We start from the raw sequence: 23886 nt of genomic DNA, 5'->3' as shown, positions 1-23886 counted from the left end.
CCTACAGCTGTAATTTGACATCCCTGAAGAAGAGGGAAGGAGGGAGAAAAGGAGTTCTCTTGAATGAGGACACAGGGAAAAGAAGATTTAAAAGAAAGTTTCTAATTCCTTATTCTTGCCACCTAATCTCTTGCATATACTTGGTTTACTTCTATAACTTACCAATGGCCGAGCATCTTCTCGTTCTAGGATCTTCTGAGTCTGATCTGCTGGGAACTTCAGCACTGTTGTTATAACCTTGGCCATTGTCTAAAAAGAAATAGGTCATCTATAAGCAATTTCACATGCACTAAAATGCTTTGTGATATTTTAAAATGCATTTCATTTCAGAATACTGGATACTATTTTGAGTAATGTCAGTGACAAACATGGTGAAATGAGTAAGATATAACATATTTTGCATTGTGTGTGCATGACATGTTGCATTAATTACATGAAAACAGTGAAGAGTCTTTCACTTGTCACAAACTCCAGCCACTGTAAGATGTAAACTCTATGGTATCTATGCTCAAATAATATAGTGCATTAATAAGACAGTGTACTGGTACAAATACCGCTCCTACCACATTTGATCTTAACGTGGCCTTTCTGAAAAGCACATTTCAGGTGAATGGCACCCAAGAGAGTCCTTATGGATTCAACTACATTCACATCATCCAAATATTTTGTAAAGAAATGAAACTCTGAGAAAGCAGATTCAAATGTCAGGTGTGGATGGAACTCCAGGTGTGTAAATGTTTTTAGCAGGTATACAGTAACCCCATACGTAAACAGCAAACCATTTAGACATCCTCGGTCAGAAGATGTAAGAACAACAAAGCTCTGTGCAAAGGACATAACAATTATTTCCATTTTATAAACAGATGAGAGGGAAACTCCGAAAGGCACAAAATAAAGTCCAGGTGGCTTCTTACAAGAAAGGTCAGTAAGAGCTGGAGTGTAGCTCAAGCAGAAGGTGATTGATACAGAAACAGTAACTGCTGTTCTTGAGGAATGTGGATGAGATAAGATTGCTACTTTCAATGTCTCCTGTTTATTACCAGTCTCACGTGTGGAATGAAAAGGGAGGCTGAAGCAACAAAGCAGTTGCAGGACAAGAATTACTGCAGCTAGAAGCGAGAGGTAAAGCTCTAATTTGCAACAACTGGTTCAGTATATAAGTTAAATAGCAATAGAAATTAAAGGAAAGCAAAACAAACAATGCCCAGTTGAGCACTTTCAGCTAAAAAGGCTTAATATGAACATATTAATAGTTCCTGCAATTAAGAAGTAAGTGCCTCTACTGCGGTTCCCAGATATACAAAGGAATGTGCTCATTGCCACAGACTAACATCGCACTTTTCTGACTTTTTTGCCAAACTCCTCATCAGTTATTTCAGACTAACAGATTAGAAAGCACTGAGTTCACAATCTATTCAAACTCATTGCAACAGTGCCATCAAGAAAGCCCTCTCGACAATATTCTACAGGACACAATGGCATGCAAATTATAAAGAAAAATCTACAAACACTTCAAATACTCCATGAAAGCAGAGATATTTATGTGCCAAGTTCAATAGGGGCTAAAACCTTCTTTTCTGAAAACGCCCATTTTGTAATTTATCACTAGCAATGACTTGAAATTCTCCAGATTTCTGATGTTACAAGGGAGATTTCAAAGCAGAATTATTCGACACTACTCACAGTTGCATAGTTAGAAAACAAAGTTACAAGGATTGCAGAACTTAGGACAGTATGTTTAATATAGGCTCACCTTATTACTCTAACAGCTTATTCTACTACAAAACCCCCTAATAACTCCTTTAGCATATGAGCACACACACACACACACACTCCTGCATGTCTATCTATAACGACCTATAGAAAGACCCTCAGCTTTCCCAAACTTCATAGCTAGTTCTGCTGTAAGAGATGAGTTTGCATTCCCATTTCTTTCTATGAGGTTGATATACTTAAATATCACCTCTGAAAATATTTTACAGTGATACCGATCAGTCTCTTCAATAATTCAAGAACTGCTGGTCAAAGGCAGAACCTTCACTATCAAAGTTTTACCCTTTGTTTTATACCCCTTGTTCTTCTGCAATGAGCAAGAGCATGTCCAGGTACCAGAAAAAGATCTGCATAAAGATGTATTCCATCCATTACATTCTTCCATTCATGTAGTTGATATGAACATACACATCTGTTACAGACATACAAAACTCAGACTGATTTTCTGGCCTCAGAACAGACTCCAGACAAGTAGAAACTAGGATGTCTGCAAGACTTAAGGCCTAGCATGCAGTACAGCTGGACTGGGCAACTGTACGCATGTCTGTAGACATTCAATCTTAAGAACTCACATGATTCTCCCTTACCTTTCTACATCTAACTTCCCAAAGCAAATAAATGTAGTGCTTTGAAAATTATTTCTCTGGGTTGTTGCTTTAAATATGCTTCCCTTTTCAGTATCAACTTTTAAACGATGCCTTCTCAAGTTATTGTAGGAACCAGACGTCTATCTTTTCTGATTTATTTTTCTCCTCCCAATATTCATCTTTTGTTTGGGAGCCAGCGTGCAGGCAATGTTGTAATGGCATCTCCTGATTAAACACAATATAATCTTCAGGGCATACATACATATAAATGCATACATGCATGCATGAACGTATTATATATATTTGTTCATATAGCTTTTAATCAAAGCAATTGAAAGAAAGGCAGGAGAGAGACAAAGTCAATTTACTTTAGCACTAATTGTTGCTGTTATTGAAGAAGTCAACTGCAAATTTTAGTACATTGCTGTTAAAAAGAAGAAAAAACCTCACAATTTGTAATCCAAAGTTTTGCGACATGTATAATAATGTTTCGAAGATCAGCAAGAAATAGCCTTAATGAGTGAAAAAGAGGTTTCAAATCAGGTTTTCTAGAATGCAAATTTGCTACATGCATCAGCTATGTGCAGTAGTCATCTGCAGCTGTCTCGAGGTTTGTTTGAAGCTGAAACATTGCTGCCATTTTTTAGTATTTGTGCTTGCCTAAGACCCTCACAATTCAAAATCATAAAATCCAGTAATGTACGGTTTTTCTTTGATGATTTCAGTTGTTTGTTATTAGAGTGCCATCCAATGAGCCCTAGGCTTGTGAGCAGAAGGTAACGTGATTCTGGGATGTTTGGATCAGGGATTTGTATTTTTAATAAAAAAGGAATTAATATCAAAGTGAAAAATGCGATAAAAAGAGAGAGAAAAAGGAATCCCGTAAGGACAAGATGTCCTGCACAGACCAAGTTTTATTCTGTACAGAGCACAAAGAGAACAAAGCTAATTAACACAGAAAACCTGCATAAAACGTTTTTGCTTAACAGCAGTCTCAGTTGAAAGCAGGGCAACAAAGAATGGAAGAACTCCAGGGAGCAGAGAAAAAAAACAAACAACCCAACAACAAAACCCAACAAAACAAATAGAAGAACACTCATCCATACAGCATTTATCATCCAAGATAAATGTCTGTGTTATGATATACCTCTTTTGAACCTGGTCAATCTCTAAGCATCAGTATTGTTACAAGCTAGTAAAATTCCAACAATTTCACAAGATTGCAGCATATCACAAGAAGCCTCCTGTGTAGTTTTTCAGTACTTTTAAGAGTAAATTAATACTATCTAGAGAAGGTATACAGATTTGGGAAACCTATAAAACATCTTTAAGCAACAATTAAAGAGGTATTTCACCCTCTCCAGAGCTACTAACAAACTATTATTTAATCCAACTGTTACTTACCAGGTTTGTGTCAAGATGACATCAAAAGAGCACTTTTGCTAATACCGTGCATACTAGCTTTCACAATACATTAAGCTTGAGTGACAACAGCCCTTTTGCTAATAAAACCCTATGTAATCATAAAGGGTTTTGTCTTCATAAGCACATTGGTGAGAGATGTGACAACCCCCCTATCAAATCCCATATCACTAATAAACAACATATAATGAATCACAAACACAGGGTGCTTCAAATCTATACAGCAAGGATGTTAAACTGTATTCTAACCTGAACCACATGTTACTAGGCACAACTTCCCATACCTTTGTCTCACGACCCATCATATATTCGAAGAGCACTTTCCTCAAGTATTCAAACTCAGTAGGCTCCCCAAAGAGGGAAACGTCAGTATGGTGAAGGCTTCCATCTGTATAACAAAAATAAGAGAATATTTATAGTGAGAGTCATTCATATGAATCTAAGTTTCACCAATGGCATGAAACTGAACAAGAACAAATGCCAGATTCTGCAGCAGGGATGCAGTAACACTGGTCACAAGTCTGAACTGGGAGAGGAGTGGCTGGAAAGCAGCCCTGCAGAAAGGGGTCTGGGGGTGCTGGTTGGCAGGAGGCTCAGCAGGAGTCAGCAGTGTGTGTCCTGGCAGCCAGAGGGCAAACCACATCGTGGGATGCATCACAGACAGCATGACCAGCTGGTCAAAAGAGTGATCATCCCGCTGTATTTAGCACTAGTGCAGCCTCACCTCCAATACTGCATGCAGTTCTAGTCCCCCCAACTTAAAAATGATGTGAAGGTCCTTGAATGCATCCCAAGGCAGGCACCAAAACTGGTGAGGGGGCCCGGAAGGCATGTCCTATGAGGGGAGGCTGAGGACACTGGATTTGTTTGGAGAGGAGGAGGCTGAGGGACGACCTCATTGCTCCCTACAGCTTCCTGAGGAGCAAAAGTGGAGAAGGAGGTGCTGAGCTCTTCTCCCTGATGCCCCGTGCCAAGACATGTGGGAATAGGTCAAAGGTAAATATGTCAGGGGAGGTTAGTACTTGACATGAGGAAACATTTCTTTATCAGAAAGGTGGTCAGATCCTAGAAGAGGATTCCTGGAGAGGTGGTTGACCAACCAACTAAATGGTTGCAAATCTTTTGGAGGTGATCCATTACCCTTTTTTTGCTCCTTGTACTCATTTTTAGAAATGCCTGAGCTGTTTCCCATGGAAAAGCATGCTAAACCAGAAGAGTCTAAGAACAGCACTCCATCAGAGAGAAGGTCAATCTGGCCCAATACTCTTGTCCCAAAGAGGTCAACCATCAGTGTCTAAAGGAGAGCCTATGAGCAATGCAAGCATACTTCTGCCAGGGTCTGGGGGTGCTTATAGGCCTCAATGGTTGGGACTGGCCTCCCCGGGACCTCCAACCCCACCAAGTCCTGCCAAGACAAATGGATAATTCCTCCCCAGCCACTTCTGAGTGCCATGGCCTATACCACTCGCCCTGGGAAGACAGAAAGCTTAAGAACTCTGACATAGAGGTCTTTTAATTGTATGTCATAAATCCAAATATCAAAATGCTGCGTGATTTGCTCATCTGAAATCACAAAACAAGGTTAAGATGTCATAAAAATATCATAGGAGTGTTTTAAAGAGACTGGCATTTAAAAAAATTGTCTAAACCAAAGTGTATCTTTCAAACAAGCAAACAAATTACTCGTGATGAGAACTGTGTACTTACCTCTGTAAGGTGTTCCAACTGATGTGACGTACATACTCTTCTCATAATTTCTCAACCGGTCTTCTAGTACATGAATCTAAATAGAGAACAGTTAAAATGATAAAAGGTGTTCACAAGGAGCTAGAATAAGCATAACTGAAATAGTTTTCAGCTAAACATCATCTCTTTTATGAAAGCAAAATACATTTGCTTTTTAAGGAGGGAAAACATTAAAAAATTGTGTTATTAAAAACTGTGCTAAACTATTTAAGGAAATGTGTGTACATGCATATATACACATAAGAATAAAGCAAATGTTTTATAAATATGTATATATATACATATATATGTATTTATATACATACACATAAAACATATATACATATACCCACATGAAAACATGACAAACATTGTATTTATCAAAAAGATTTAGTTTAGAAAAAGAGAAGATCCACAATTTCATAGAATCATGGAATCCACTAGGCAGGAAAAGACCTTTAAAATCATCAAGTCCAACCGTTCCCCCAGCACTGCCAAGTCCACCACTAAACTGTGTCACTAATTTCATGAAGCGCAGTGTTCCATTCTTCACTGTGCATATGTTTTGCAAACCTGTATCATCACAAGCTTGTAATGTTTTCATTCTCAGGAGACAAAGTACTTCAAAATGTGCACAGATCTCCTGAGAGCAAGTACGAGTGAAAACCATTTTACGTGCATATTGTTTCCATAGTTCGTGCGTAGAGATGTGCTACGTAATCACTTGAACAAACCTTTCAATGCTGCAAACACAAAGTATTAAAGAAGAATATTTTTTAAGTGTTCAAACAGCACCCTTACCTGCTCTTTGAACTCCTGCTCTTTCAGTTTTGAATCGTTGACTAGTGTGGTCTTCTGTGCAAGCTGGGCCTGAAAGAACAGCCACATATGGAAATCATCAGGAAACTGCTGAAGATATATCTTGAGTACCTTTTCAATAAACCCTTCTCTCCTTTTAACACGCACACACAAATTTATAGGCAGTATTTCTGCTTTCAAACTGCTGTGAAACAGAATTATCTAGGGAGCAAAGTCAGTAAAATGTAAGACTTACCTGAAGCTCTGTTATTGTGACCTAGAAAACAACAAAAAAAAAATAGGTTAAAATGTATGAAAAATACTGAACATATCAAGCACTGGACATGAGTAAAAAAAGAAAGAAATATCAATCACCAAGTTCCGACACAATGTGTTGAGGATGATAAAAATTGAAGTGACCAAATCACACACGTACTTATAAAGATAACTAGTCCCATAAATCAAGTTTAACCTATTTGTACTGACAGTATATAAAGCTCATATTTAAATTCTCGCATTTGATTGTGTAAGACAATTATCATAAATATATCTTCAAGAGCTTAGTATTTCCAAATCTTTACAAAATACGTATCGTATTTTGATGAATGGTAACTGAATGAGTATGAAGCACATGCCACAAAACCTTAGCTACTATCAACACTAGTCACAATATTGTATCTTTTTCCTTAGTTCTGCACATTGCATTTGGAAATGTGATCATTTATCTGAAAATAGCTTCAGCTTAAGAGCTTCATGAACTCCATATCTTGCAAAGACAGCAATGTTTATGAAGTACAGAAACAATTCTAAGCTGAAACTTTTATCTTTCAATGTTGCAACTCTAAGGAAAATAATGCTTCAGCAGTCATGGGTATAACTCAAAGTTGTAATTTTGTACTTTAACTTTGTAGTGTCCAATAAATATATTTAGTATCCCCATTGCTGCATGTTGTCAAAATGAAAAACATTAAAATAAGATTAATATGAATTCTTATCAATGGCTCAACACCTCGTATACTTTTCCTCCTCTTGGTGTAACAATAACTAGTAATATTTCCATCAAAGAATTCCTCAAACTAAAATGTGGTCTCAAAAGACAAAGGCATGCACTTGGCCTTCTTCCAATGAAGGCCTCTCTGTCCATAATTGATATATTTAAGGCACTATTTCGGAGCCTTTTGGAATTTGAATTTAAAAAAATTACACTAAAAATGACCCAATGTGGTTTCCTTTCCTTCTGAAGAGCTTCCAGTAAAATCATCATATAACACACATGTAGAGGGCAACAAAACCTCACCTGAATAATCTCAACATAAGTGGATTTTTTAACATGCCGTTATAAAAGGAAGTATCAAACACTGCAGATTCTAAAGAGATTCACTTCTAAAGAAGTTAACATCTAAACCAATAGAAATACATGGAAAAGTGAAGGCTAGATATACAAATTACAGAATTTTATGAACTAAACATTTCACATCTAAAGATACAAAAACGAATAGTGCCAGCTCACTTTTTCATTGTTCCAACGTTCCTCTTCTGCCATCCTTTCTTTGTGTTTCTTTTGCAAGTCTTCTAGCTGCGCCTGCAACTCATGAACTTTTGCTGTCATCTCTTCTTCGCGAGCCTTCAAAATACAGGAAAAGAAAATTACTTACGCAATGAATCATCCTCAACATAAAAAGGACATGGAGCTGTTGGAGCAAGTCCAGAGGAGGGCCACAAGGATGATAAGGGGGCTCGAGCACCTCTCGTAGGAAGACAGGCTGAGAAAGTTGGGGCTGTTCAGCCTGGAGAAGAGAAGCTGCGTGGAGACCTCAGAGCAGCTTCCACTGTCTGCAGGGGGTCTACAAGGATGCTAGGGAGGGACTCTTCATTAGCGACTATAGTGATAGGACAAGGGGTGATGGCTTCAAACTTAAACAGGGGAAGTTTAGGTTAGATATAAGGAAGAAGTTCATCACAGTGAGGGTGGTGAGGCACTGGAATGGGTTGCCCAAGGAAGTTGTGAATGCTCCATCCCTGGCAGTGTTCAAGGCCAGGTTGGACAGAGCCTTGGGCGACATGGTCTAGTGTGTAGTGTCCCTGCCTGTGGCAGGGGGTTGGAACTAGATGATCTTTTCCAACCCAAACCATTCTGTAATTCTATCTAACCACTCCAAACCTTAACTACAGGGGACAAAAAGCACTCAAAAGAAGGGCTATGCTATACACAGAAAGAATATGCTTGAAATTCTGGATAAAGTCTAATTACACTACAGGACTACAGGAAAGAGCAAGAAACAAACATAGGGGCTTAACAGGATTTTGCCTTTGACAATTAAGATTACATAGTTAGGATAATAGCTAGGTTTTTTGAATATTACAAAAAAAGAGCTATTTCTACCTGGCACTAAACCGGCATTCAAGTATAACCCAGCAAGTGTATTACTGGAGAGAGTGTGCTTGCTTGTATGACCTTCATGAAAGGAATACTTGATGAGACAGAGTTACTTCCTGTACTCTGAATGTGACAAGGACTTAAATCCCTTCCACGATCACCCTCACAAAGACGTTCCTAAAGCAGTTTTAAGCACATTTTCAGAAACAACAACTTCCTGTTCACAAGTGTGGAGGAGGAAAGAAGCAGTGGCAAGAACAGCAGGGAAGAAATTTACTTTTCCTATATGTTTTATGACAGTGTAAAGAGTACATTTATAGGAGAAAAATATGATGACCTAAATCCTAGCAAGTTAATCCACCTATGTGACACTTGGCAAAACCAAGTATTTTTCAAGATAGTCTCCCTTCTAACCTTTTTGTGAGAAAACATGTTAGGGAGCTTAAAAAACAGCATTCTAATTCAAAGTGCATGTCTCCACTGCTGAACTAAACTCAAACTCTAGTTTCCTGCTCAAGGACATAAGGACCTAACCACATAATTTTTACTGAATTATCAGAGCTGGGCCTTAGTTTTTGGTGTTCTTTCATATTCATAAAACAGAGAAACAAACATTTGAATTGCAAGCTAGGTCACCATGCATATCAAGTGTAATTCAAGCAGTAAGATCCTTACTAGAAAGAATTACAGTTTTTCTGTCTAGTTGTGCAACGAAACAAAGGGAAGAGTTATTCTGAAGTAGATGCAGTCGTATCATTTTTCAGATAGATACCTCAAGGATTTCTTCATATTTTTTCACAGTCCTTTTTAGATCATCATCTTTTTCAGCAATTTTTTTATGCAACTGTGTTGTCTCCATGTGATGATTTTCTATCAATTCATTTTCTACATCCTGGGCTTTGCCTATAAAATACAAAAGCCAGGCAATTAAAAAAAAAAAAAGCATATTAATTTTGTTAAATCATGTCACAACAGTATTAAAAAAAACAACCTTAAAAGACATCTGTGGAAGGCACCTATAAGGAAAACCTGGCAAGCAAATTTATTTTTCCACAGTCAGTGATAATTATGTCACTTGATCCCAGTATGAAATTTGTTGTCTGCAGTTTGGTACCTGGAGCAATTCTTTCTCCCTGATGCTGGAACTTTCCTCTAAAATTTAAAAGGACAACCAATATTTATCAATTAATTCTATTATCTACTCTGTCTAGAGAAGTGATTGAAACATCTGCAAATCTTCAGAAATTCCTCACTTGTAGGGGTACTTCCAGTAACTGTGGAATCAAAAGATACTTCCTGCTCACTTCAACCTCCACCTTAGAGTGATGGCAATAGACGGGCAGACAAGAGGACCTGAAATATGCTGCACATATCTCTAGCACATATCTGACATTAGTCGTTACAGTGAATGAAGTCTGCAAGACTTCATTCAACTGGATCCAAGCTCCTCTACAAGGCACCCTTCAGTGTCATACGTTCAACAATGGAGTATTAAAGGTTTGCACTTCTGAAACCAAAGTAATTTTACAATGAAAATTTACCAATATTACAATGAAAATTTACGAATTTGCTTTCAACTCTAAAACCTTACTCTCCTTTTTTTCCTTATGTACATATGATAAAAAGATAGGTACCTATGGCTATCATGGGTAACTCTTGCCATGACAGATGGCAACAGTCGGCAACATGCCAACAGAGGTAGTGCTAGATCAAGGATCCATCCTGCAGGGTAAGGAAGAACAGCTACATATGCAGTTTCCTAACTGTGCTACAATTAATACATGTTATTTCCTAAGCAAGAGAAGTTCTTTCTCTGAGTTCTTTAGGCAGCCATAAACCACATGTTGTCTATATCAGAGGCCCAGGTAAAGCCCTTACCCCAAAACACTGGAAGATTTGGTTTTCTGGCTGCTTTACTAATTACAGTTATATTAGTATTTCACTTACTGATCGTCTCTTTTACTGCTGTTTCCAATTCTCTCTCTTTCTGAGCCAGCTGAGTGTTGAACTCTCTCATTAACTGCTTTATGGTGGAGTTGTGCTTTAACTCAATGTCTTCTTGTTCACATCTGTAAAAAACGTCAAAGAAACACAGTGAGGAAATAAAATGTTCAAAGAGACTGCGAGACTCCTACATAAACTACAGTTTAAGCAAGGTAGGAGATCTGGGAATTTCTCCAAAGCAATTTTAGAAAGGGATGATTTGTAATTATATAAATTCTGCGGGATTCACAGAGGCTTTTTGTTCCTCTCCTATTGAATTCACACAGAAGACACAGGGGTTTCACTTAAAAAACAACCCAGAACTGAATCTTTCCAAAAAATACGGAGTTTTTGCTGAGGAAGATGAAGAATTGAAAGTAAAGATTGTGCCATGTAAAAGCAGAATTTTTAGGAAATTCCTTGCTTGAGAAACCATTAGTGCTGAGCAGTTTAGCACATTTTTGTGCAGTACATATGAACAATTCTTGACATCATTTGAACATGAAGCTCTTAGTACTAAGTTTTAATAAACCTCGTTTCCTGTTTAAGGAAAACAGAACTATATTTTATGTTCTGGCAATGCTGAAAATGACCATCACCAAAACAAATCAAAAGCAGTATCGCTCTGCCAAATGACAAATGGCTTTTTAAACTGATGACTCAAATAGTGTTTTGTGTGTTCATGAAGTGCTACTTTCAAGTAGCTCTTTTCTTGGTGTTTCTCCAAGTCTATTTAGAGAAATGACAGAAAAATACCAGTTGTTATTTCAGTGTTACAAATTGAGTTTTAAAAAAAGTATTCTTCAGGTTTTAGTGGTTAAAGATAAAGCAGAGAAATGGTAACAAGGCCAGGAACAAAGAATTTACCTGATTTTCTGCTCCATTTCTTCTAAGGACTCTTTCTTCACTATTTCAAGCTCCTGCTGATGTTCTTTCCGCAGAGTACGCAAGTCTTTTTGAAGATTATTCACTTCTTTGCGTAGTTTCTGTTTCTCCCTTTCAGTCTCTTCCAGTTTAGTCTGCAAGTCCTTCTGCTGGTTCTGCATATCATCTAGTAACTTCTGCAGCTCCAAACCTGACTTTGCCTTCTCTGCAGCGTTTTCCTCAAAAGCTTTCAGACTATTATTTCTTTCATCCAACTGCTGCTGTAAACTTTTGAGCTTTTCTTCATACCTCAAACTCACATCTTCCACCTCAATCTTACGCACTTCATTTTCCTTCACTAGATTATTTTCCAACTCTTTTATCTTCTGTTCCAAAGATTGATTGACTGCCTCCCTTTCCTGCATTTTTTTCTGGAAATCTCCAACTACGTTCTCCATGTCAAGACATTTCTGTTCTTTAGCTTTTAATTCTTCCCTACTGCTTGCTAAATCACCACCACAACGAGCATGCTCATCTGCTAACGATGAGTATTTCTTGGTCTGCTCCTCAAGTTCTTTCTTGAGGCTTTCCGTCCTACTCTGCTCCTCCTGATGGCTCTTCTCAACGCATTCCAGTTTTTTAAGGAGTTCTTCCTGTTTGTTTTGCAGTTCTAGATGAGAGTCAATACTCTTTTGTTGTTCCTTTTCATACTTCTCCAACAATCCATTTTTTTCGGTTAAGTCCTTCTGTAATATGTGAATTTTCTCTTCATATGTCTGTTTGACACTCTCAAGCATGTTGTTTTTCTCTTGTTCTACAGCAGCTTTTACACTCTCTACTTTTTGCAGCATTTCTTTCTCTAATTCTGTGGGATCTCTTGTTGACTTTATTTTTTCTTCTAAGGACTTGATTTTGGTATCTCTCTCCTGCACTTTTTGTTCCAATTCTCTTAAGTGATTTTCTTTATCCTGCTTAAATTGCTGTTCCTTTTCTTCCATCTGAGACATCAATTGCTTTTTAATAGAACCAATTTTTTGCTCTGCCTTCTTTTTCAGATCTGCCAGCTTAGTGCTGTTCTCTGCATTCAGTCTCTCTTCTAATTCTTTCAGTTCTTCCTCTTTGCTTTTAATTACTGCAGACTTCATTTGATCAAACTCCTTCTCCTTTGCTTCAAGTTCAGCTTTCAGCGAACCTATTTGCTTCTCAAGATGAAGCACCTTTTCTTCAGCCTCCTTAAATCTATTGTCCTTTTCAAAAGCCACCTTCTCTGCCTGCTGGAGTTGCCAAGCTATCTCTTGTTGCTCTGTGTCTTTTTGTTCATTATACTTTTTAAGTTCTTCCCTCAAGGAATCATTTTCTGAAGTCTTCTGAGCAATGTGTTCTTCTAGCTCAGCAATTCTTGCTGCTTGGTTTTTTAACTTTGCAGTTAACTCACTTTCTTGCTTTTCCCTTCTGTTTTGCTTTTGTTCCCATTCACTTTTTAAACCATCGATTTTCTTGCTTTGTTTAGCTAGCTGCTCCTTCAGTTTATTGAGCTCTTCATCTTTTTTATTGGCTTCAGTATTGCTTAATTCAAGTTTGCTCTGCAAATCTTTAATAGTGTCATGATCTTGTGTAAACTTGGTTTGTGCTTTCGTTTTCCACTCTGACAGCTTGGCCGTGCACTGATCCACCTGGTCAAGAGCCAATGCTTTTTCTTGACCCAGCGTCTCAACTCTGGATGATAACTCCTGTACCTGGTTTAACAACTGCATCCGGTCCTCTTGATGTTGCTTGCTTAACAGAGACATGGCTGCTTCCTTCTCTGTTAAACTTACCGTGCTTTCCAGTCTAACATTAAGGTCATTAATTGTTTTGTTGAGAGCAGAGATCTCAGATTCTTTTTCCTGGAGTTCCTCCCTCATTGAGGTGACAGCATTGATATTTTCAGATAACTCTTTCTTCAGTTGCGTTATGCAAGTTTCTTTTTCTGACGCTGCTTGCTGCTGATGTCCTCCCTCTTTCTGCAATTGTTCCTTTTCTGTCAAAAGCCCCTCAATGTCAGTTCTCAGGGACATAATTAAATTGTCCTTCTCTTGCAGCTGTTGCATTGACTTCTGCAATGAAGTACTTGCAGCAGAATGATGCTCTGTTACTTCTCTAAGTTGAGCTTCTAGTTCAGGAATCTTACTAATTTTAACTAACACTGCTTCTTTAACTTCCGCAGTTCGGCGCTCGCAATCTGCAAGTTTGCATTTTACCAGGCCAATTTTTTCACTACATTTATCAATTAATTCACTGCTTTTTGTTTGCAATAAGGCTTCAACGTTCTTCCAATAAGAATCTAACTGGGCTGCAAGTTCTCCTGTTTGCCTCTTAAACTCAGTTTCTTTTAGCTGAATTGCCTCTATTTTTTTCTCATCATTTTCATGATCTTTATACTGAGAAGATTGCACTGTTTGGAGTTTCTCTTCAAGAGTTTTCAGGGTATCAGCCAGCTCGGTAATTCTGGCTTTATCCTGTTCTTCAACTGCTTTCTGTTTATTGAGCTGTTCCTCAAGTCCTGACCGTGCTTCCAGGGACTGACTAAGATCACTCTCCAATTTTTTCAACTGTGTTTTCAGGTCACTTTCCTTATCTGACAAAGCATTCACCTTTGCCACTGACAGCTTCAGTTGCTCTTGCAATTCTTTCAGGGACTCCTCCTTTTTCACCTGTTCTTCCTTCAGTCGGGTTATTTCTGTTCTGGAGCTCTCCTCCTCAGCACTGAAGGTGGCAAGCTTCTGTTTTAGGTCTCCAACCTCGTGCTCTTTCTCTTGCAGTTCCATATCATGTTTTTCCCGGAGCTCTTCAACCTGCTGATTGAGTTTCTTTTCCCAACTCTGGGCAATTTCTTCCAACTCTCTGCTATGAGCCTTAGCGAGAGTCTCTAGTTGCTCTTTCTGATTAGATTCCAGTTTTGACACCGCACCATTGATTCCAGCTGAGCTAGCATGTGCCATTTCCAACATTTTAGCATTGAACTCACTCTCTTTCTGACTGAACTCCAACTGCTTGTTTTCAAGCTCCTTTTTTAGTTTAGCCTCTTGCTCAGCAAGTTTATTTTTGAGAGTTTCTTGCATATCTTTGGATTTCTGTTTAATTTTCTCTATGTTATTCTCCTGATGTTTCAGTTTACTTTCATATTCTCCTTGTAAAGCACCAATTCTATCCTCCGCACCTGACAGTTTTTGTTTAAGCTCTTCCACTTGCTTGTCCTGTAACTTCTTCATGTGTTCAATTTCATTTTCCTTCTCAGTTAAACTTCTCTTTGTCTCATCAGCCTCTCTTTGTAGATCCTTCAGTTGACATTCATATTGCTGTGTTAGAGAGGTTACTTTTTGTGTGTTTTCATTGCTTTGCTCTTGCAAATGCTGCTTCAGGTCATGTACCTGAGAGATGTATGCCTCTAACTCATTCTTGACTTCATTAAACTGAGACTGATTTTTTTCTAGCTGCTCACTAAGTTGCAATTTTTCACCTTCAAGATCTGCCAGCTTCTGCTGCAGCTTTGCTAATTCCTCTTCATAAGTCTTTGCCTGCTCATTAGAAGTGCTCCGCTGAGACTCTGAAAGCTCCTCTACCTTTGCAGACACTCGGACAAGTTCAGCTTCAGATCTTTCTGCAGATTCCTTTAGTTTCTGTTCATGTGCTTTTAGTTCCTCCAGATGTCTGTCTTTCTCCTCCAGTGATTGCTTGAGTTTGTTGAGTTCCTCTTTGAGTACCTTCTCAACACCTTGAATAGACATTTCATGCTCTTTTAACATCATTTCAACCTCTTCATTGTGCCGTTTCCTCTCTTCTTCCAACTTCCCTTCCAATTCTTGCTTTGCTTCACACACTTTACTATTCAATTCTGAGAGCTCTTGTTCTAAATCATGACGTATTTTTAGTGCTTCTGACAGTTCAGAAGACAGTGCTTCTAGTTCTGTTTGTTTCACATCAAGTTTTTCTAATGTTTTTTCATTCATCTCTTCTATGTGTGCACAGAAAGCAGTTTCTTTCTCTTTCAAAATTGTATCTATCTCTTGTTCTTGTTTCTCTCTCATTTTTTCTATTTCAGCTACTTGTTGTTGCTTTAAGATTTGAAGTTTTTCAGTCCAAATTTTTTCCTGCTGCTGTTTCATGTTCTCCATTTCTTTCTGGTGTTTTTCAACCATTTCATTCATTTCCTTATTGTGCTGCTCTTTTTCAGACTCCATCAGAGTACTTAATTCCTCTGATTGCTTTCCATCGTCTTGAGCATACTTTGCAAGTGAGCTTTCCAGTTCAAGAATCCTCTGTTAGAGAATACAGTTTTGAAATAATATGAATATTCAAAAGGTAACAAGTTGATTACATTTTTAATAATATCTCACCATGTTCACATAACTACAAGTCACTTATTCCATTATTTTTTGTGAATGTCAACTTTTTATATAAGGCTTTCATTCAAGTTTGTTCTCAACTTTGCTTCATTATGGCGACTTAGTTATTTAATAAAAAAATTTCCTATTTCACTGCAGTGAAAATAGATAAAATAGAAAATTGGAAAGAATTTAACTACTTCCAATAAAATAATTCCCATTATATTTATGAGAGATGTGTTCACGTCTTCATATTAAAATACCAATACATAGGATGAAAGACATCGGGAGACTACACAAGTATTATGGAGCTTTGCACATATTAACATGATATGTATCTTAATTCTACCTCTCACGGAAATGCTGCTGTAAAGTTAAAACACTTATACGGGCAAAACTTCCAAACTAATATTTGGAAGTGGTGGAATACAGTACAAACTCACATTAGCAGATAATACAACCTCATCCATTACAGAAAGCAAAGGACCCTTCAAAAATTTTAGTGAATTTTTTACTTACTCAAGCACATTTATACGTGTCTGTATGGCAGCAGTATCCAGAAGTTATGAAGTTTAATTCTCTTGTATAACATACATAAAAATTATGTACGGATACAAATTCATATCCCAAGCCAGGATATAAAGTGAATGTATTTCTACACTTTGCCATCTAATCTTCTAAAAAAGTAGGGGCTGCAGCATACCATGGCAATACATTAAATTTCTGTCACTACAAGAAGCCCAGTGAAATTAAACCAACCCAATCACAATAAATCCACAGTATTTGTAAACCTGTCACAGTTAAATATATATTGAAGGGCATTCTTGTGAACATTTACCCTTTTGGAATGTTTACTCACAGTTCTACAAGTCTCTACTTCTTGATGCATCATCTGAACCTTCTTATCACACTCTGACTGTATTGCTTTCTTCTGCAGCTCTAATTCTTCCAGGGCTAAGGATTCTTGCTGCTCTTGTTCTTGAAGGGTTTTTAAACACTCACTTTGATTTTTTTCCTGTATGGAAAATTATGATTAAAGCAATAAACTATAGTAGTACACCTTCAAAACCAGTATAACAGGATATTTACAAACCAGCTAATAGTTTTTACACTAATAGTTAACAGTCATACACTAAAAACCTGTAATTTCTCCACACACGCAGAGTTTGTATTTCATCTGTGAGAACAAAATTGTTATAAATCACTTTCATTTTCTCTTCTTGGGAACCATTTGTCTTCCACTTTTCTTTGTGTGAAAAACATAATGCAATTCATCCTTTCCCTTTGGTTTGTTTACCACGACTGAAATTAACACCTTAGAGAAAAAAGGTCTGTCCTCACTTGATTCCACTGTTAATGTATTTTTAAGCTTCTCTTTCTTATAATTAAAAAACCTGGGAAACATGAAGAAAAATATAGTCAGAAAGGGACTGTCAAAGTCCCTCAGTCCCAGTCACCCACCATCGTGGAGGAGCACAAAAGAGAATCCACTGTTTCTCAGGTAAAATTACACGTTGCTCTAAGGTGGATTACAGCTTGTGAAAAAGAGCAAAGAATCCAAATGATTCCTCCCAGCCTGACCTAGAAGAAAATTCTTTTCCAAGGTCAAACACTGTGAATAGTCAACTCTGTTCACATAACACAACACAACCAGACACAGTGATACTGACAGTTTCCGAAGAACAGCCTCATTCTTTGTACCTCTTTTACTCTAGCTGCTGTGGCTCATCGCCAATGATCCAGAGGAAGAAATAAAAAAAACCCCAAGTCTAACAAAAAGAGTTTTCAAAATAAGAAGTAAGTCTTTCCCACAAGATGCAGCTGTTAGTGAGAAGTGATAGTGATTAATTATCATTATTCAGTCTGGATCACTGCAGCTGCTTTCCTTTCATTGGACATCTCTGAGCTCTTTGAGCTTTGGAGAACACTCATATCTTTCAGTGCAGAAGGATTATTACTGCAGAACAGGGTCAGATGAAGACTTCTAGTCCCACCTCACACTTGGAGAGATGTCTTTCTACACATTTTAGGGATACTTACAAGAGCTGCCTTCATCCTCTCCTGGAACGCCTTTTCTTGGGCCTGTAATCTCTCACTTAGCTCCTGATCTTTGGTAGCCAGCTCTTTTTTATGGAACTCTTCTAGTTCAGCAACGCGCTCCTCTGAAGATTTCTGTGAATCAAAGTCAGAAAAAAAAATATCAGAATATTAAACAACAAAACACTTTGCATTATTTCTTAATAAGAAAAGCAGTGTAACAGAGAGAGGAAACCAGAACCACCTCTTTGCTCCCTTTGAATAAGTAACAATCATTTAGAGTGCTTAATATTAAGTTCCAACAGTTCTTATTTTCAAGCTTGAAGTTATCCGTCTTCCTTCTCAAGTCTTTCACAGTTCTACTAAAAGAAATACCGCATTTTCTAAAGACTGTTCTACCAAGATGAACTTAGTGTTTTTGACTGCAGTTCAAATATGATAATAAATTGGAAAAAGAACTTCATTCTGTAGCTTTCCCTGTATTCTTGTTACTTCATTAGTCAGAACAAGAAGTGGTGACAGCTATTTACAACCTACATAACATGTTTTAAGGATAATGTGATGCAAGTCAGTCATTCCCCTAAAGTATCAGTGTGTTCTCTCAGAAAAATTAATAACATAAACGTCAACACAAGAACTGCAATTTAAAGGTGTTGAAATTTACAGCTTGGCAAGGCATGCGCAGCACTCCGGCGATTCCTACCTGAATACTCCAGATGAAGCAAATATAAGCAATTCTGAACTAGCAAACAGTTTGGCAACAAATTCTTAAACGTTTAAGCATATGGGACTAGGATAATAACTTAAAGTACTTAATATTAAAACCCAAAATCCAGCTGGAGATGTGTGAGCTGACTGCCATTTGTTTGTTTGACTCCCTTTAAAGTCTCAAGTATACTTCTAGTAAATAATTTTATTAAATACTGTGAAACAACAAGTAATACTGTTCATTTTTACATGCCTCTAACATGCTGATTTTAAACTGTTAGAGAAAAAGATATCTATATGGGGAGTTTTCTATTTTGCTTAAGTAAATCTTTAACCCCACAAATTAATTTTTATAGAATTTATTAAATATATGTTATTAAATATATGTTAATAATAGTAAATACATAAATATAAGTAAATATATACTAATGTATTTTACAATTACAGTTTAATTGTAATTGAAAGATTAGATTAAAAGCCAGTAATTCAAGGCGAGTTTCAGATTTTACCTTCATAATCTCAACCACCTCTTGTTTCACTCTGGTTAACTCCCGTTGAAGATTTACCCTCTCTTCTTCACTTGCCTTTTCTACAGCTTTGATTTTTTCATCCATTTCTGCCTGCAATTTTTTCCGGGCTTCCTCTGTCTTTTGGGCAATACTCAGAGCCCTCTCAAGCTCTTCAAAAGCTGCAAAGAAAATAAAGAAGTATATGATAGCTGAGAAATATCTGTCCCTTGACAGAAGAACAGAGCTCTCCATAGCTGTAAATTACACAAGTAACAGAAGAATAAACTCAGGAATCCATCAAGAATTCACATGGGTTTATTATCTAGAAAGGAAAGAGAACTGCCAAACAGCTGTGAATGTCTTCCAATACATTCTGTAGCTTCTATTTCTTCCCTAAAATCACTCTGAAATACATAAACCACATAAATAAACTATAACTCTTCTTCCAGCTATATGTGCTGAGTAACTTTAAAGAAGAGGAAAAAAGCTGCATGAAGAAAAGGTAATTCACAATTTGTTCTTCCACTAAAACAGCAGACGGAAGCATAAACCAGGAATGACTGCTATGCAAGTCAGTTCTTACTGAATCATGAAAGAGTTCTTCCTGAGCAGAACACTGAAATATAATACCAGGCACTTTATTTACCTCAGAGTTGTTCATTTCAAACTGTACAACCTAGATAATCTTCTCTTTAAGGTATGGGTTTAGTGGAGTCCATACTTTGCTTTGCTAATGCCATTATTTCACTATTTACTTTTAATGTAAACTACCATCAAAGCAATTCAGAGACACTGGAAAAATGCCTGTGTATTATGAGCACTTCTAAACTTTGCAGATAAAATTGAAGAATAAAAATACTAAGATTTGCTCCCAGAAAACTTGAATATCTAGAAGATGTTTCAAAAGAACTCTCAAGCTACACTGATGGAATTTATTTACACTTGCATAAGGTGCACAAGTCTGCTGAAACATTTTCACATACAAATCAGAAGCAGTAATTCCACAGCTTCTTCCCATGCTATGGAGTATTCTAACATACTTACACTCTTCACAGATGATCATTTAGATATGAAAACAAATAAATTTCTGTGTTCTGAGCTGCATTATTATTATTCAATACCAGTATCTGAGTTCCTCACTGAAACTGATAGCAGAATCAGTACAGATTTGCACAAGACTAGAATCTGATCACTATGATGGAAAACTCTTCTCCTGAACAGATCATGAGTGTGGGAAACCCTGCTGCATATCAAAGGAAAATTAAGACTCTGAGCAGTCTACTATATGGTTAATTTTCTGCATAAAAGAACTTTGGCAAAACACCTCTGTAAAATTCACAATCGTGGTGCCAATATCAAGACTGTAATTTATCAGAGGACCAAAAACCTGTAAATATATTCTTCTACTATGCCCCGGACTACTTGAATACTATTCTGGGAGCAGACAGAACAAAACAATCTCTGAAGTGTAATTTAGTATGCAAAGCTTTCTTCCACTCAATTTTAACCCACAAGAAAATCACAGACGTTCACATCAGTAGTTTCCTTGATTCACCACCACTTAGCAGTAACTATCTTTAATAACATTCAGGCATGAGTTTGGGAAGTGAAGATTAATTTCCATTCCACATCTTCTGGTAACATTTAAAACCGAAGTTTTTAACCACAACCTGTATTTTTGAGGCAATGCTGCAAATATGTTTCCAAATAATTTAATTCTATAGAATTGCATTCACCCAAATTCTAACCTCATCCAGAATTTTCTTCTGTTTTCTGAGGAAGCCTTTCTCTGACTACTCATAGCAAGAATCATGGTTTAGGACAAAACAGGGTTATTATTGACTCTGGCAATACAAAAGCGCATCATAGTATTCACTTTTTCACTCCTGGTTCTACTTAAATACTAAAACTCATTACGAAAATATGAAGAGGACTAGAGATTATTTCAAACAGGAGAACAGTCTAAAACATAATGCAAGCATGCATGAGGCTTATAGCTCCTCACTTTCCAAGCAGAGTTCTTCACAGTCCGAATCAAGGCACTTGCCACCTGGGACCCACAGGACTTGAGTCCTCCCCTCTTGCCACCCATGGGCACAGCCCTGTTATGAACACAGCCTATGCAAGTGCGTTTGGAGAATGGCACCGACTTCCCTGATGCTCCTCTCAGCCCTAACAGAAGCACGCACAGCCAGCAAAATTGGCCAAGTCCTTCAGTACTACAGCACCATAAATGGCTTAAAAAACCAAACAACCCTACAGACAAAGTACCGCTTGGAAATAAAGCCTGTGAGTAAAAGATTAAGTTATTTCACTTTTCCATGTGTTTTCTCATTCTTGTTCTGAGCAACATACACTTAATTTTCATTCAAGAATCCCGTTACTTCTGCAAAAGGAAACAGAATGCATTTGGCACAGCCCATGAATCCACCAAAGAGAAGATCCAGGTTCACACTAGGATTGACTACTGATACGTAATAGCTCAGCAACATGCAGTATGAGAGCTGCACCACCATAATTGCAAGCAGGATGCCAATACAAAAGCTAGACAAAAGCTGATGGATAAAACGCCAAGGGGCTACGAAAGCACAAAGAAGCAACACTTCACAGAAACACACTTTGCTCTCTAAAAGTTAAATTGTATGCATCTCAGGCACTTCTAGCACTTAAGCAAAACAAGACATCTTTATTCAAAGTAGCTAATTCTAGTGTAGCGTGACACAACTGAGTTTCAAAGCAGCAGGTCAACTATCATTATGTAGGCACAACATGGTCTAGATTATTATGATTCTTCTTATTATTTTTAATCTATGGGAGATTTTAATTCTACTGTGGATAAAAGCCTGGAATAAAAGTCTATGGTTTTATCCAAATGCATCTATTTTGAATGAAATGAGTAAAGGCATTGCCTGTGTTCCTCCCAACCAGCAGAGCTACTGTTGAGGGAAGATATTTAACCTAGGTACTGGTTCAGCGAAGTCTCACAAAGGCACAGTGGCAAATCAGAACCAGTAACAAGCACACCAACAGAGTCTCAGGAGAGTCTTGCAAAGTCCCATTCATGTGACCAAGCCAGACAAACTGGAAATCTTCCTGTGTAGGATATAAATTACACAAAAAGAGCCTGAGCAGAGTTTAAGAATCGTAGAACCACAGAATCAATGAGATTGGAAAAGACCTTTAAGCTCATCAAGTCCAACCATTCCCCAGCACTGTCAAGGCCACCACTAACCCATGGCACTGAGGGCCTTGGCTACACGGTGTGTGAACACTCGCAGGGACGGTGACTCCAGCCCTGCCCTGGGCAGCCTGTTCCAATGCCTGAGCACCCTCTGGGGAAGGAATTGTTCCTCAGCTCCATCTAAACCTCCCCTGGTGCAGCTTGAGGCCGTTTCCTCTTGTCCCATCCCTTGTTCCTTGGGAGCAGAGACCAGTCCCTCCTGGCTCCATCCTCCTGTCAGGCAGTTGCAGAGAGCGATAAGGCCCCCCCTGAGCCTTCTCTTCTCCAGACTAAACCCCCCCAGGTCCCTCAGCCGTTCCTCATCACACTTGTGCTCCAGGTCCTGCACCAGCTCCGGTGCCCTCCTCTGGACCTGCACCAGCACCTCAATGTCCTCCTGCAGTGAGGGGCCCAGAACTGACACAGGATTCGAAGTGTGGCCTCATCAGTGCCCAGTACAGGGCGATCAGACAGCCCTAGTAATGCTAGGTTGCAGAATTGATTTTTATAAAACATGTGCTAGAGAGCTAACTGCTTTACATACACTACCCCAAAGCACCAGTCTCAGTTCCCTTCATGTTGCCTCTCCTACTCAGTGTAACACCAGTCCCTATTGCAAAGACTTCTTGCTTACTCTCTGGGAGCAGCAAGACGTGTTACCTTCAACTATGGTGCCATCTACTGCCAAAAATTGTGAGGAAAGCACTGAACAGGATGGCAAAGGAGGGATTTACCGATTTCATTACTGAAAGCTGAGAGCAGGCATCTTGTCAGGAGTCTGAGAAACAAAGGCTGAAATTCATTCCCTATAGTCGATTTGTGCATCTAGGTAGGATTTTAAATGCACAGTCCAAGCTTTTTGTTTCTCTGTAGAAAGGTGCCCAGCATATGTTAATTAAGCTTGCAAAAGAAACATTGCCTACAAATAGCAAAGTAAAGCAAGATGGATTTGCTTTCTAAAGACTCATTTTTTTTTGTTTCCTGTACAGAATACAAGTCAATAATCTGCATTCCGAGAAGTCAGAAAGCACTTATGCCAAATAGTCTTAGGAGAAACCAACTTCAGTTTACCAGTAAATTTACAAATACTATAAATAGGTTTGTTAAAGTCAAATGTAAATAATCTATGTACACTGCACAGCATTAAAAATCAGTTGCAGTTACTTCAAGTGAAAGTGCCTGAGAAGCACAGAATTTACTTTTTAGAGCCCAGTTCAAGCACCCAATGTGTGATGTAAGAAAAGAGAGCCCTTACCCCAGTCCTGTTCATACAAGGCTTGGGAAAGGCACCATGATTCACTTATTGGCATGTGTGGATGCACAAAAACAAGATGCTCTGTGAGATTTCAACATAAGGTACCTCTAACTACAAAGAAAATGAACTTCAACTGGGGAGACCAAGTTACAATTTACACAACACACACAAAATAAGCATACGTATCTTTTCACTATTTCAGTGCACAAAGATGCAGTAACATTAAATCAAACACTGGAGCATTTCACTAAAGTCACTAAGTTA

The 23886-nt window shown here is 38.0% G+C and overlaps 1 protein-coding gene across 1 annotated transcript in view; it reads right to left on the bottom strand.

The window, feature by feature from the left end:
- GOLGA4 (golgin A4) overlaps positions 1-23886 on the bottom strand; it is a 55484-nt gene that overhangs the window by 3381 nt on the left and 28217 nt on the right. The window contains exons 13-24 of the mRNA XM_030481074.1: positions 19148-19326; positions 17934-18065; positions 16753-16908; positions 11533-15827; positions 10630-10751; positions 9455-9585; positions 7816-7929; positions 6562-6582; positions 6309-6377; positions 5490-5565; positions 4067-4170; positions 163-249 (exon numbers count right to left, since the gene is read on the bottom strand). Of these exons, the coding sequence (XP_030336934.1) occupies positions 163-249; positions 4067-4170; positions 5490-5565; positions 6309-6377; positions 6562-6582; positions 7816-7929; positions 9455-9585; positions 10630-10751; positions 11533-15827; positions 16753-16908; positions 17934-18065; positions 19148-19326 (5486 nt within the window). The remainder of the gene's footprint in view (positions 1-162; positions 250-4066; positions 4171-5489; positions 5566-6308; positions 6378-6561; positions 6583-7815; positions 7930-9454; positions 9586-10629; positions 10752-11532; positions 15828-16752; positions 16909-17933; positions 18066-19147; positions 19327-23886) is intronic.

The sequence above is a fragment of the Strigops habroptila genome, chromosome 1 (assembly GCF_004027225.2).
Source record: "Strigops habroptila isolate Jane chromosome 1, bStrHab1.2.pri, whole genome shotgun sequence".
Classification (NCBI taxonomy): domain Eukaryota; kingdom Metazoa; phylum Chordata; class Aves; order Psittaciformes; family Psittacidae; genus Strigops; species Strigops habroptila.
The sequence above is the reverse complement of the archived record's forward strand: the minus strand, read 5'-3'. Positions and strand labels throughout refer to the sequence as shown.